Genomic DNA, 15153 nt, shown 5'->3' on the forward strand with positions numbered 1-15153 from the left:
TAAGTGTTGGACAACTGTAAGCAGTGTAATTGTTCATTTCATTCTAGTTTTACATATTTTCTATTAAAGAGCTGTATGTCTTTATCTCATAATGTTTTAACAGGAGAAAGTTATGATGCAGTATTCCGGCCTACATTTTAATTCTGCCCCTCGGTCCCTTGCACTGTCAAAAAGGGAACCGCACTGAAGGGCAGGGGCGGGGGGCTTACAGCGAAAGCACACATCCGTGCCCAGAGGACTTGCTAACAAGTTGTGTCAGGTCCCCATAGATCCTTCTGTCCCTCTTTCCCAGGTCAGAATGGCTCTAACCACGTGTGTACCCAGACTCTCCCTCCTCAAGTCTCCAACCCCGCTTCTGGCTCGGGTCCCAAACGCCGGCTTCGTTGGGAGCAGCCCGATCACTCCTGGCTCCGCGCAGCCTGACTGACCTCCACCTCCGCGCGCCCCCTGTCCCGTGTACTTTGTCACTCGGCGCTGACCTCGAGGTCGCGGGGGTGTGCACGTGACCGAGAAACTTTGGAAGCCCCGGGGCGGCGGACGGCGGGCGGACGGCGGGGCGGGGAGCCGGTAGCCGAGCTCCCCCGCGCGGCGCTCTCTGCGGCCGCAGCGGTCGGCGGGCTGCGCTGCCTGGGCGTGCGGGTTCGCCAGCCGGCGGGGAAGGCGCCACCGAGCGCGGCGTGGATCCCAGGAGCCCGCGGTAGCGCGCGTGCCGCCGCCGGCGCGGTCAGCCCCGGGCCCCGCCTGCGCGGCCGGGCCGGCGGGCGGCGGATCCCAGGGACGCCAGGGGCCCGCTCGCGCCCGCCGCCGCCTCCGCCACTCGGTTACCTCGATCCTCCCATCTCTGCCGCTTCCCACTTTCCCTCACTCTTTAATCTGGATGGGAAGTTGGGGAAAATGGACAGGGTCGTGCTGGCGTGGATTGCTTTCTTCTGGCTAACAGGTAAGAGACATTTTCTACCGACACGGATAACTTTGTATGTATTCCGGTACCGGTACTGTTTTCACCCCCCGCCCTTCCCCCTGATTGTGTTTAAAGAAGCTTAGCAGGCTAGTGGTAAGTGGGGGAGGGGGCTGTGTGTGTGTGTGTGTGTGTGTGTGTGTGTGTGTGTGTGTGTGTGTGTTGATGGGGGAGGCGGGGAAGAAGCCCTATATCAAGTGAGACGGATTGAAAGGCAGGTGTTTTGACTCATTTGAGATAAGAAATTGTTCTTTGAAATGTGCCTTTCTCCTTCCATACAACGGTTCTTCTTCGGTCTTATCCTGAGTTTGTAATGCTGTGAGTCCCGAGAAAAGCGTGGTTGGGGGTGGGGGTTGGAGAAAGCTCGGGGGAGACTGATTAAGAATGTTTTTCTGGAGGTTGGAGGTAGAGGAGTGTCTCCTTAATTCCTTCCCTAGAGAAGCCGGGAGCTCCAGGGACATTCTGTAGCTCACAGGGTGCATGGGAGTGGGGATGAGGAAGGAGATGGGGATGGAGGCTTGATTAGTTGTGGAGTTTAGGACCCTTCTCTCTCTCATTTGGTACCATTTGGGGAATGGTCCTATAGAAGAGAAGAGCCTTCCTTCCCCCAGTAAACAGTATAAACAGGTGAGAACCCTCCCTAATAATGAAAATTTGCGGACATATTCAGAAGGCAGGACCTCTCAGCATCAGAGTCGTTTTCTGGAGCTAGGACCTCTGTTATTTCCCCCTCTCTGTGAACTTTGTCCCTACCCTCCTGGGGTCTGGAAAGACTCAGGTTCCTAACACGTTGTCGCGTAGGACGATCTTTGAGGTTGAAAGCCAGGCAGTGTGGGCACCTCTGAGAGAGTCACAGAGCAATGGGTTGGCGATAGAGGGGTTAGGAAAGCTTGGGTAGTTTGGACTGGGTCTGAGGCAACAATTTAAAGCAAGGTGGAAACCAAGTGATGGAAGAGAGGAACAAGGGAGCAGAAAGGTTGTGAGGACAGGACAGGACAATGAAGGGCAGGAGAGAAAATGGAAGATAGCACCAAAAATAAAGTTTTATCCCCTCTAGGGGCATTGGGGTGAAAGTCAGTAGGAAAAGAGGAACAAGATTAAAATAGCTAAGGCAAGTGATTCAAAGAGGGTAATATACATTTAAGAAGACAGACAAAAACACTGTTTCCCTTAGCTTCAGAAAACCATTATAGATTGTCCCAGGTTTTTTTTTTTTTTTTTCTATTGTTAATGAAGGGCCCCTAAACACTGGCTCTTGCCCCCTGCTGGGTTTAGGTTGGGGGGGGGCATCAGCAGAGTTAGCCTCTTCTCTTGGCTGCTCTGAGTTCATCCCTCCCACATTATTCAAATATGAATCATCTCTAATTTCGGGCTTTGGCTGATCCGTGCCTCCCCACTCCCCTGGCCTCCCAGTGCCTTCCACTTCCGCCCTCACTGATTCTCAACGTCCTTAATTTGCCTCTGTTTCTCAGTCATTGTATTTGAGGGGGAACTTTGGCCTTGAGCCTTTATCACTGCCTCCCTGAAGTCAGCTAGGCATTTGGGGAGGGGTCCCTGAGTCAGAGGTGCTTTTCCAGACACCCTGGGGTATGCCCAAGAAAAGCTCTCTAGAGATTTGCAGGGAGCAGGACACAAGGAGAGCATATATGCCTTGGTAGATGGCTGACAGCTTTTTATGAAATAAAATTATATCCCTGAAAGGGACCATCTAGTTCAGCTCTCTCAGTTTATGCAAATGAAGGTCTAGAGAGGCAATATGCACACAGCAAGTTTGTCCTGGAGCAGGGAGTAGAACCCAGTTCTCCCAAACCCCAGGCTAGTCCAGTTTGCACCCTCCTAAGCTGCCTCTCTGTGTTGGGGGTGGGAAATGCACCTTTGTCTATGCCTTCTTCCCTTTGCACCTGCAGAGCAGGCAACAGGTTGGTTATCAGGGGCATCTCACTTGTCAGAGGGCTGGGACTGCCAAGCTCTGCAAGTGAGGCTGGTGGCAGAGATCCCAATGATCACCCCCTGGCATCCCCTGCATCCAGCTTCCGCTTCCCCTCACCCTACCTGGACTAGCCTCTCAGCCTCAGCAAAGTAGAGGAGCTAACAATGGCGGTTGGGGAGGGGAGGGAGGAGAGAGGAGCAGTCAGGGATGAGATGGCTTCAGATTCCCCGTTCACAGGGCAACCAGGAGAGGAAAGGTAAGACATTTTAGTCCAGCCCAATCAATGAATTCTCTCTTGAGGGGGTGGTAGAAGGGGAGGGAGAAAGGAAAGGACAGATTAAAAATGAGTCAGAGAGCCAGGAAAAAAAACGCATTCATTCTCCTTCTCCCTCCCTTTCTCTCTCCTCCCCTTCTTTTTCTTTTTCTCCTCCCATCCTCCCCACTCCCCTGTTTTTCTCTTTTAATGCAGGCTGAGCAATTTCTAATCAACACTTCAGGTTTTTTTCCTCAGGCTCCAACAGCTCCTTCTTCGTCTCTCATTGCAAACATTCTGTATTTCTCTTTGCTGTATATTTAGCCTCATAATTTCTTCTTGTCATTGTGATGCTGCTTCCTGTAATAGACTGTTTTGTTGTTGTTGTTGTCCTTGTTGTTTTGAACAAAACAAAATGCTTACCAGCTGCTATTTTAGCAACAGGTGCTATCTAGCAATAGGACTTGAGGAGGGTTCACTCTGTCTTTGTTCTGAATATGGATGGCGGTTCAGCCCTTCCTGGTAGCAGACGCTGTGAGAAACGCCGGAGCTGTGGCGACACTCTGGGAACACACTCTGGGAGCAGGCAGTGCATTTTCCTGGAGACTCTTTTGAGTCTCTCTGTGACGAAAAGCGATTTCTCTATTAGCATTTTTTTTTGATACCCTTTTGGTTGTATTCATTCATATATTCATCCTTTCTACAAACATGTATCACATTCCTGTGGTTTCTAAGTATTACGATAGGTGCTGAGAATAAAGGGAGAAAAGACATAGTCCTTGCCCTCAAAGAGTTGTTAGTCTAGTCAGTGACTCAAAAGGGTTTTCAAGTAATGCTGGCATGGAGGTAAAAGGTCCTGTGATAAGAGCCATGAGAGCCACACAGGTGCTAAGAGAGCACAGACAAGGCATTCCCACCCCAAACCTGGGGAAGGAGTGGAGAGGCTCTGAAAGGAACTCCCAGAAGGGATAATGGCTGAGTTAAGACCTATATTCATGTGTAGTTGGCTGCTGAGTTACTGAGTTACAGCCCTGGCTTCTGGGGGTTTATAGTCTGGTGGTGGAGAAGCCACTGATAGAGCTGTGAAGTACCCTGGGCAAAGGGGATCCTGGAACCGCCAAGTGTTGTGGGTGCCTCCAGGTTGTTCCTAACCTAGCCTGCAGCAGGAAGGGAGGTATCCAGGAATGGTTGTTACCTCGTCTGATTTGCATTCACATAGATGCCTGGTGACAGTGTGAGGATGGGTTCCGGCATAGAGTTAAAGTGTTATTAGCTCTGGAGAAAGAAGAGTTGTTTTTAGAGATTCCTGATACCTCAATTCTATTATCTCCTTTCCCATCCTGCATATCTTTCCATTCCTCTCGCTCATCTGTTTGACTTTCCCCCAGTGGAAGAGACCTTTTTCTTATCTTCTTTAAGCACTTTTCTCCACTGCCTACCATCTTCAGCCTGGATGCTTCTCTGTGGACTAGGAGAGGAGAGTTGTTTCAATATTCCCGTCACTTGTTAGATTTTAGACTCATATCCTGATTCTGTTGAGTGTCTAGTTTATACAGACTTGGGTATTAGTTCTAGTAGTCCTGGTACAATACTATACCAGTACTATGCTATGGTCTTAGTGCAAGTACGTAGTGCTCAGTACCGTGTTAGTAGTACTAGTACCAGGACTAGGTTAGTGGAAAGAACCCTGACCTGGGAGTTGAGGATTGGGTTCCAGTCTCATCTTCTCCGCAAATTAACTGTATATTCATGGGATCTGGATCTTGTAACTTTTTTTTTCCTTTTGACATGTAATTTTACTATTTTTTTATTGAGATGTAACTGACATTAAACTGTATTAGTTTCAGGTGTACATCATGATTCCATATTTGTGTATATTGAGAATAAGTAAGTAATAGACTTACTTACCACAGTAAGTCTAGTTAACGTCCATCACCATACATAGTTACAAATTTTTTTTCTTGTGATAGCTTTCAACATTTATTACCTGTAGTCATTATGCTGGGCATTATAGCCTCAGGACTTTATTTTATAACTGGAAGTTTATACCCTTTGACTCCCTTCGCCCATCCCCCACCTCAGGCAACCACCAGTCTGTTCTCTGTATCCATGACCTTGATTTTTTGTTTTTAAGATTCCACGTAGAAGTGAGATCATACAATATTTGCCTTTCCAACTTATTTCATGCAACATAATGACCTCAAGGTCCATCCATGTTGTTGAAAATGGCAAGATTTCATTCATTATCATGGCTGAATAATATTCCATTGTAGTGCATGTATATAAATAATGAACAAACAATACTTAATGAATGAATGCTTAGGTAGTTTCCATATCTTGGCTATTGTAAATAAAGCTGCAGTGAATTTTGGTTGCATATATTGTAATCTTTTGAATGAAGTCACATTTTAGATCATTTTCAGCTCTAAGATTTGATGGTGCTGAACTTCCTTCCATTTAATTTTGATGCGATGGAAGTCAAATTTACAGAACAGCAGGTCCTTATTGAAGTGCCACGTGGGAGCCCCTGTTGTCTTCAGCCTTTTCCTGACCACCGATGATTGGAATAAAAAAACAGCAGCAGGAAAGGGAGATCTCTTGTTAGCATTTTCAGTGGAACAAGTGGAGTAGCACCTAGTGCTTGGTGGACAGAATAGGGTCCACTCTGAACAATTAAATGTGGTCATAACGGGGACTGTTAAAGTGAGGCAAGTGCTTTGGGCCAGATGGGATGTATCCTACTCTAGCCACCATGGCCCTAGAATGTCCCTTTCTTTCAACCTTTTGTTCCAGGATGCACTCACTTCGTCCATTTTTCCAGCTATTTTAACTCTTATACCAATTCCCCCCCCCCCCAATCAGGAATGTAAAGAAGAGTATAATCTGATTGTTCTTGATTATTTACATGCTCTAGTGCTTTTATGTGTTGCAAGTGGCTTTCACATACATTATCCCTTTTGATCCTTCTAAGTAAGGAAGGTTGATATTACCTACCTAGACTTATGAAGAACAAGGCTTGGAGTCGATGACTTGTCTAAGTCCATGGTATCTTCTTGATTAAAATAATAAGAAATAGTGTCACTATCATACATGACTTGGTTGTTTCAAATGCCTGAATCCAAGGAAAACATTATTTTCTGGTTAAGGTGGATCAAAATAGAACTCCTGATTTACTTGAATATACATGGTATCTATTTTGGGACACTGGATAGTGAGGCTCTGTTCTTAGAACAAGAGAAATATTATAGGGAAAAGTGATAAAGAATAGCATTTAGTATTTCTAATTAAATCTGAAGATCTACAGGAACAGAAAGAATGAGGAGTGCTCCAGTGGGGTACGGGAGAGCAGCGGATGTGACCCTGTAACAGCAGACACTGCTGGCATATCAGAGCCCATCTGGGACTAGGAGCTGTTGCTGTGCACCCAGGAGCCACACAGGATATAGCTGTGGCATGTGTAGGCTTAAAATCTTGGTCTTCAAGATAGTTTCTGGCTTTCTGAAAATGAAAGAAGGCATTTTGGATGACTAGAGTTCTTTATGGGCCAAGAAACAAGGAAGACCTCAGAAGAACATGCTGCTTCCCTGTTCTCCTATAGTGCCTGGAGCTCTGCAGGAAGTGGCGCTCTGAATTAGGAACAGAACCTTCACATTCAGCTTCGATCCTGCATCACTCCTTCCATGCCCTTGCCTCATCAGGAGGCAGTTAGGGGAGAGGGATTATACTCAGAATGACCTGGATTTGAATACTAGCTTCATATTTTACCTTAATTTCTTGAATTTTAAAATGTGGGAAGCTAACTTACCTTATAGGGTTGTTGTGATAATTAAAATGAAATTATGTATAACTCCTAGCACAATATTTGGCATATAGTAAGCTCTCAGTACTTATTATGAACTCAAAATAGTAATATTAGTCAGCATTTTGATGCAGCAACAAGTAACCCCCAAATCTCAATAGCTCATAGCACCAAACATTTAGTTGCTCATATTATGTGAGAGCTGCAGTCCGTTGCAGGTCAGCTGTGAATTGGCTAGAATTGTTAATTCCAAATGTCTTCTTATTTCAAGGCCTAGGATGAAGGAGCAGCCACTCTCTGGGCATGCTGCTCTTATGGCAGAGGACTCAAGATGTGTAGAGGGGAGACACAGAGCCAAACTACACAAATGTCTTTCAAGCTTCTACTTGGACAACAAGTCTTATAGCACATTTGTTCACATTCCATTGGCCAAAGCAAGTCACGTGGCCAAGCCCATAGTCTATGGAGTGGACTCTGCCTTCAGGGAGTGATATAAGAGTGTAGGGGAAAATTAATTGAGAACAAATAATACAATTTATCAGCTGGGTTAAATGATTCAACAAATGTGTTGAGTACTTACTATGTAGAAGTGTCTTTAAAAGCCTGTAGGAGAGAGCTTGTTATTAATGACAGACAGATAACTAGGAAATTCTTCAGGCCAAGTGATGTGATTCTCTAGAGCACTATGACTGCAGTAAGATCACTTCTATAGGAAGTGATGCTGAGAAAGTTTGTAAGGATAAGTAGCAGTTACTAGGGGAAGAGTGGGATGGAGGAAGGGAAATTCACAGAGGAAACAGCATGTGAAAAAGCCGAGAATCAAGAGTGGAAGACAGTGGCCCCATCTGAAATGAGCCCTTCTACTTCTGAGTGCCTGGAGGGAGTCTTAAAAAGGGTGAGAACAAGGGAATGATGTGATCAGATGTGCATTTTAGAAATATCCTTTGGACCTCAGTATGGAGGATAGATTAGACATAGGCAGTTTTGTGGCAAAAACCAGCTAGGACACCCTTGCAGAAAGAGAGGCAAGATGTGATGAGATCCTGAACTCCTGTGGAGCAGCAGGGATGAGAGAAGTGGACAAAGTGATCAGTGATGGAGGAACTAGTCCTGGCTTGGTTGCCTGTGGAGGTTGAAAGACAAGAGTGTCAAAGATGCCTCCAAGTTTCTGGCTTGGCATTGCTGGGATGCCATTTATGAGCCTGAACTAATACAAGAGGAGAAACATATAAGAGAGGGAGATAGAGGTTCCATTTTTGCATTTTATTAGCTAGAGTATAGCCTAAGATGCTATGAGAAATAGACTCTAAAATATAGTAACCCACACAAAATAGTTTTTTTCTCTTGTAACAGTAGAGACCTAGTGAGACTGAGTCTACCATTCCCATGTGGCTCCCAAGACTGCTCCAGTGATAAGAACTTTTCAGCCAATAGAGCAAGGAAAGCAAGGGGTCAAGGCAAATAATTTGTGTTTAGAGAGTTGATAGAGCATTACACATATCACTTCTCCTTACATACCTCTGTCCTCAATCTTAGTCCCATGGCCACAGTTTCACTGCAAGAGAGGCTAGGAAATGTAATATGTGGCTGGCTTGGCTGACCAGATTAAAACCTGGGAAGTTCTGTTGCTAAAAGAAGGGAACAGTTGGCATCTCCAGCTATAAAATGATGAGTTTGGGGTGCTTGTGTAACACCCATATATTTGGGTCTGGAGCTCAGGTGAGAGATCTAGACTGGAAATACAGATAATAAGGTGATAAGAGTGGGTAAAAACTTTCTTAAAGGAACTTTCTCTGTCCAAATGGCAGGTCCCGTCCTAGAAGTCTGACCCACATGAATGAATCAGGACAGCTTCCAAAGTACCTCTGCCTTGCAAGGTAGAGACTGACCTTTTTTAGTACAGCTTTAGTTGCATTGGAACAGCATGTAAGCCAGCTTGACATTGCCCATGAACTCATTTCAGATCTCTGGAAGACAAGGCAAATCAGACAGAAAGGGGATATTCTTCTCTCTTTCATCTGCACAGTGGTGGCAGAGAAGGGGAAAGCATACTTCCATGAGACATGCAGGACATACACATATCAGAGTTATTGGCAGCAAATAATAACTAGGGCATGAGCAATGCCCATTTGGGCAAGGGCAATGTTGGTGTTTAGCCCCATGGAAAAGGGAGAGATACTCATGCCTTTTAGGAGTCTTAGGAAGAAAACATGCAAGATTGCTGTCATTTTTTTTTTTCCCTCTAAATCTCAAAATGGCACATCTGGTTACCCTAACCTAAAATGGATCAAGCCATGAGGTACTATGGTAGCAAACGACAGAAACTGATTCTGCCCAATTTAATCAGGAAAGGAATTGATTGAAAGAAAACTGATTAACTTACAGGTCCAAGAGGCAAACTGGAGAACCAGGCTTAGCAAATGGGCAAACACCAAGGGGATGTCTACTGTTCTCAGTAAAGTAGTGAATGGTTACTATTTCTAGGGGGAGAAGATTCAAGCTGTGTTTTCTTTTCTTTTCTTTTCTTTTTTTTTTCTTTTTTGTCTTTTCTAGGGCCACACCACAGCATATGGAGGTTCCCAGGCTAGGGGTCCAATCAGAGCTGCAGTCGCTGGCCTACACAGCCACAGCAACGAGGGATCCGAGCTGTGTCTTCGACCTACACCACAGCTCATGGCAATGCCGGATCCTTAACCCACTGAACGAGGCCAGGGATCAAACCCGTGACCTCACAGTTCCTAGTCAGATTCATTAACCACTGAGCCATGACGGGAACTCCAAAGCTGTGTTTTCTTTGTCTTTAAAAATTGAGCCTATGGTTGAGCATTTCCCCAGATGCTTTGCTTCCTATGCTGACAGTTCTACTAAAGGATGGATGTGCTAGGACCAAACCTGGTGGAGATGCTCAGACACTCCTTATTTATCTCCTACACTTAGAAAACCTGCCCATCAACTGTTCCTAAAAATAATGTCCTAAGAGATTGGGACAGTGTGTTAAAAATGTAAAGACAAAAAAGATGAATTTCTTAAAGATCTAACTTAAGGCAGGTAAAAGATGTGTATTTTCAGACCAAATGGAGAAAAAACTCAGGAATCTGAAAGCCAAGATATGCTGGTGAATGGGCAATTCTGGGATCAAATCCCACTTCTGGGACTTCAAAAGTGAAGGAATGGGTAAGTTTGATACAAAATTTCTAAAGATGCCTCTCTGAGGTGATAATAATTTTCCATGATCTTTAGCAGCCGTCTTTGATTCTCTAAAATGGGGCCATGCTTATAGGTTAGCTTCTCAAAGATGCTGGCAGGAATAGCTTACAACTAGTGGAGAAAAAGAACTTGCTTTGAAAAAAATGCAAGTGCTAAAATAGGAATAGCACTGCCGTAGATACTGCTTTTGTTATCCTGGCAAGAACACTATTCGTCATGTATAGAATCCTTTTCTTTACATGAGAATTAGGACAGGAACTTATTTTGCCACATGCAGGGAGCCACTGTCTGCACTTGGAGCTGATGCTCCCTGGCCTGGTGACCCCTGGGGCTGCTGCTCTGAGGTGTCACTCGTCACTCTACTTTTAGGCAGCTTTCCCAGTGATTGGCCAGGATCCATTCTCTGCACTGAGGGCCACCTGCTAAGAAAAGCCCTTCAGTCACTCATTCATTTGTTCATTCATTCCACATTTTGTGAGCTTCAGCTATATTTTATGGCCTTGCTGTATACTGCAGATATCAAATCATCCAAATCCTGTTCCTTGCCCTCAGGGACCTTAGAGGTAGAAACCAAGTTTATATGGAATTTCTCATGATCAGAGACTGGTCTCTTCAATCTGTTTTCTTAGAACTTAACATTATATTATAAAACATACTTTTGGGTGAATTTGAATTAGATAGCCAATGGCAGTTTTCCTGAGGATCGGGGATAATATAAAAACTGAAAAAATGGTCTGGTGGTCAAAGAAGGATGACTCCCTCCTCTGCAAATTCAGAAAACCACCTATCACCTTCAATCTTCAAAATGCCATCGGGTACTTCTTCAAGTCAGGAATCCTAATTTTTACAGATGTGTTCTTTTTAAAAATTTTTAAAATTATTATTTTTTTTTCAGTTCCCATTTAAATTATTTTTTAATTGAAGTATTGTTGATTTATAATGTCATGTTAGTTTTCAGCAAATAGCACAGCAATTATATATACACTTATCTATTCTTTTTCAGAGTCTTTTCCAGTATAGGTTATTACAAAATATGGAATATGGTTCCCTGTGCTGTACAGATGTGTTCTATAGAGTATGATTGACCCTCACTCAGTGCTTCTCTCTGTCCACTCCCCAGAAACTCCTAAGTTACATGCCCTGATGCTTCCCCAGCTGGGGGAATAACATATAGTCAAAGAATGGAAAATATCTTGGTGTGCCTGGAGAGGGTGTGGGCCATATCATGGAGAGGCCTCACATGCTATGTTAGGCTTTTGAGTTTTATCCTGGAGGGAATGGGGAATCATTGGAGGCCACAAAGCAGGGGACTGACGTGATTGGATATATCTTTTTTAAAAAGAATATTCTAGATAGAAAAAATATGGAGCGTGTGTTGGGCTGGAAGTAGGGAGACCACTGAGGAGGCTGTTGTACAACCAAGGAGGAAATGAGGACTTGTGAGCTCATCCTTCAATGGGGTTCCTAGTAGGCCTGGCCAGGACAGGCTCAGGACCTGGGTGCCATTCATCCTACAGTTTGAAGCTTCTAGACCTAAAGCAGAAATTGGCATTTCCCACTTTCTCTCTAACTTTGCAGTCTCATGGTCCTCAAAGATCCAATGAACTGACATTTCCTTGAAATTCCTAGTTCTATCCTCTCCAGCTACCCAGATGTGTATCTCAGCTTAGATCCCCAGGGTTTCTATGACACCTGAACATCTATATGTGGCTGTGCAGGTGCACACACATGCAGGGGTACCCTGTTTACAGCTTTCAGGATGTGCATGTGTGACTGTGCAGTGATGAACCCACCCAGCCACTGCTGAACATCTAACTACCTAATCTAGCATTCCTGTACAGTTTCTGCCCATCCAGTCCTATACACACTCAGCATCTTTGTTATCGGTGCTAACCTAGCTCTAGGTTCATGGCTTCCCAGAAGTCAACAGACTCTTCTTGACAGCAGCAGCAACCATTACATTTATTGAATGCTTGCTGTATACCAGTACTGTCCTAAGTGCTTAGGATAAAATCTTATTTAATCCTGGAACAGCTCCATAAGATAATTACTATTAGTCTGGTTTTACTGGTAAGGAACCAACTTGTAATTATTGAGTAATTTGTCTTAAGTCATGCAACTTGGAAGTGGTAGGGCTTGTATTCTAAATTAGGACTCCTTCTGAAATCCATGCCTTTACCTATCATGCTATAAAAAGGTAGAGATTTCTGAAAATGTATTCTTTTCTCTTTGGAGCTAGAGCTTATGTGTACATCATAGAAGAAACTGCAAATCAGCTAACCTCTATTAATAATTAAGGAGGTCCACAATTTAAAAAATAATAATTAAGGGAGTCCGATGGCTTGGTCAAGTGGCTAATCTCATTAACAGAGAAGAGAGCCGAGAAGGGGGTTATTCTTAGTAATTATCTAATGAAGAAAACCGCATACTTAAACTCTCAAAAACAGCAAAACAAAAACAACCCTCCCCTCAACACTTTTGTGTTGCCTGCACTTGCCTCTTTTGCTGGTTTCATTTATTCGAGAAGGGCCAGGAAATATGATTTCCCAAGTAGAATCTGCATGGGCAGCAGAGAAGAAAGGCACTTGGTCAGCTTCACAGCATTGTACTGGGAACAATGCCTGTGATTAGTTATCCAGCCTCAGCCACCGCTAATTGAAGCCCCTTCACCTCTCTGTCCCATTTTTGTTACCTGGAAAATTGGAGTGTGAATAAGGATTGGAGGAGAAATTCCAAGGTTAAAAATTAATGTGATAGATTTTAAGGAGAAACTGTAAAAAAAAAAAAAGTCTCTTCCTCATCCAGGTGTGTGAGTTGGAGAGAATGGAATCAGTCACCTCAGCATTTGGGGGTGGGGAAGGGAAGCAGTAGAGCCTGGGCACTGGGGTTCTTAGCTTCCAGATGAGAATTATTTGCCCCTTGATGGGGCTAATCTATGTAACCTGGCTGTAATCAAACCTTTGGTGGATGGTCATCAAGATTCAAGAGCCTCAGGACAGGAGGTGAGGGAAAAAACAGAAAAGGTGGGGAGGATTCCTATTTGAGGTGTCCTCTCTACTGGTCACAGTCACATGGCTCTGCCATAAAGTCCACTCAGGCACCCAGGGAGATAAAGTTTGTTCACAACTCTGTTGGGTAAGGAATATGAGGCTTATTTTACAGGTGAGGATTGCTTAACAGGCTTCCTTAAGGCCTCACCATTAGTACATGACTTGATGAGATTCAAAGCCCTATTTGATACCATTGCTATTTTACTATCACGTGCTCTTTGAGTCATTTAACCTGTTTCCTTTGCAAAGTCCTGGAAATTCCCATATTAATAGTCATTCATTTGCTTACCCATTCCTTTATTTGTGCCATAGTAACTATTAAGCCCTTAGGTTCAAAGCAGTAATCTCAAATATTCTGTTGCATTCACTTCCCAATTCCACAGAATGCAGAAACCTTTTCTTCCTAACAGGAGTAAGACTCTAGTTTTCAAAGTGCTTTGATAAAGAGAGGCACTGATCTGGAAATCAGAAGATGTGTGTACAAATAGGATATCTTGCTCTTGTTAAGAGAACTTCTATAAAGAGACATTCATGAGTAAGCACAAGTTTGAACTGTGAGAGTGAGTTTGCTTTGTGGGATGTCACTGTGAATATGGGCAGTGATAAAGGACAGGAGGCTCCCCATGGACACTAGTTCTTTCTTGTATGTCTCAAGTCCACCTGCAATTCTAGGGTGAAACTCTTTACTTCAGGCTATATGAAGCTGGCATGGCAGGTTCTTGGATTAATTCTGAATCTCTTTATCATGTATTTCTAGTCATATTTCCCTTTTTTCTGCCTCTCATCATAGTTCTGGTTCTGCTCCTAACCTCAGATCAAGCTAGAAACTCTTAACTCTCCCATTCACCTCAAAAAGTTATGTTCTCTTTGCTTGGAATTTCTAGATCTTACCATCGAGTTCATAGAAGCCCTTTGCTTTTCAAACACTCCCTGATCTCTCATTCACTGAAATTTACCCCTCTGTCTCAAATACCAAGCCTCAAATCCATCTTTTCAGCACTTAAACTTCTCATCTGCTTTCCAGCCTCCCCCCTTCTTTTTGGATTATCCTTCAAAGCTTTTAAACTTAGTCTACTTCTTTTGATCTGAAATTCTCCATTTCTCTCAAAGCCTTCTTTCCCCCTTAATGTCTGTCTCCTTTGCTTGGTCACCAGGTGGAAGGGAAGTCACTTCCTCCTGAAGTCATACTTCCTGGCTTCATTGTCCTCATTTATCAAATATTTGTTGAGTATCTATGGGCTTCAGGAACCAGGACAGCAGGATAAGACACATTCCTGACCTGACCTGACAAGTCTAGAGGCATAAAAATAAGTACTTTTACAAAATTATTATAGTACATGTCTAGAGGAGAATGCTGGGGATACTGATGGCACAAAGTGACAAATGGATTGGTCAGAGAAGGCTTGACAAGGAGCCTTTGAACTGGGTTTTGAAAAATGGAAAAGGGTTTCCCAGGGAGGGAAGTGAAGAAAAAGCATTCAATAAAATAAGAAGCATCATGTGCCGAGAGATTTAGAGGTGTGAAATGGCACATCCCTCTTGGGGAAGCTATTCATTTGGTTACCTTGAATGTTGGTGTGCAAATAGAGATGCTGCAGGAAGAGAGGCTGAGGAAGAAATAGATGATAGAATACCCAAAGTTCCTGAAGGCCATGGAGGGTGAGTGAAGGGTTATAAGAAGGAGAGCCATAATAGTCAAGTTTAGAAAGATAACGTGAACTTATAGCAAGGAAAATGGACTGCATGTGGGCAACAGCAGGCAGGAGCCCAAATAAGAGATTATTGGAAAATTTTAAGCAAGAGGTGAAGAGGGCATATGCAAAAGCAGTGGTGATGGCAGTAAAGAGAAGGAAGGAAATATTCAAGATGTTAAGAGGTCAGGTTGCCATGACTTTATGACCAATTAGATACTGGGAGTGTGGGTTTCTAGACAAGGCAACCAGGTAAGACATTGAT

General features: G+C 43.9%; 1 protein-coding gene across 7 annotated transcripts in view; it reads left to right on the plus strand.

Moving 5' to 3' along the window:
- The window catches only part of ILDR2 (immunoglobulin like domain containing receptor 2), a 60388-nt gene continuing 45851 nt past the window's right edge, over positions 617-15153 (plus strand). The window contains exon 1 of one of the 7 annotated variants that reach the window (XM_021089484.1): positions 617-940. In XM_021089484.1, coding sequence (XP_020945143.1) covers positions 895-940 — 46 coding nt within the window. In that variant the 5' untranslated portion in view covers positions 617-894. Of the gene's footprint in view, positions 941-1154; positions 1277-3008; positions 3145-9761; positions 10115-15153 lie in introns of those variants that run through there. The other 6 variants (XM_021089482.1, XM_021089479.1, XM_021089478.1 and 3 more) reach the window with 6 other exon arrangements.

Source organism: Sus scrofa, chromosome 4 (genome assembly GCF_000003025.6).
Source record: "Sus scrofa isolate TJ Tabasco breed Duroc chromosome 4, Sscrofa11.1, whole genome shotgun sequence".
NCBI classification, from domain to species: domain Eukaryota; kingdom Metazoa; phylum Chordata; class Mammalia; order Artiodactyla; family Suidae; genus Sus; species Sus scrofa.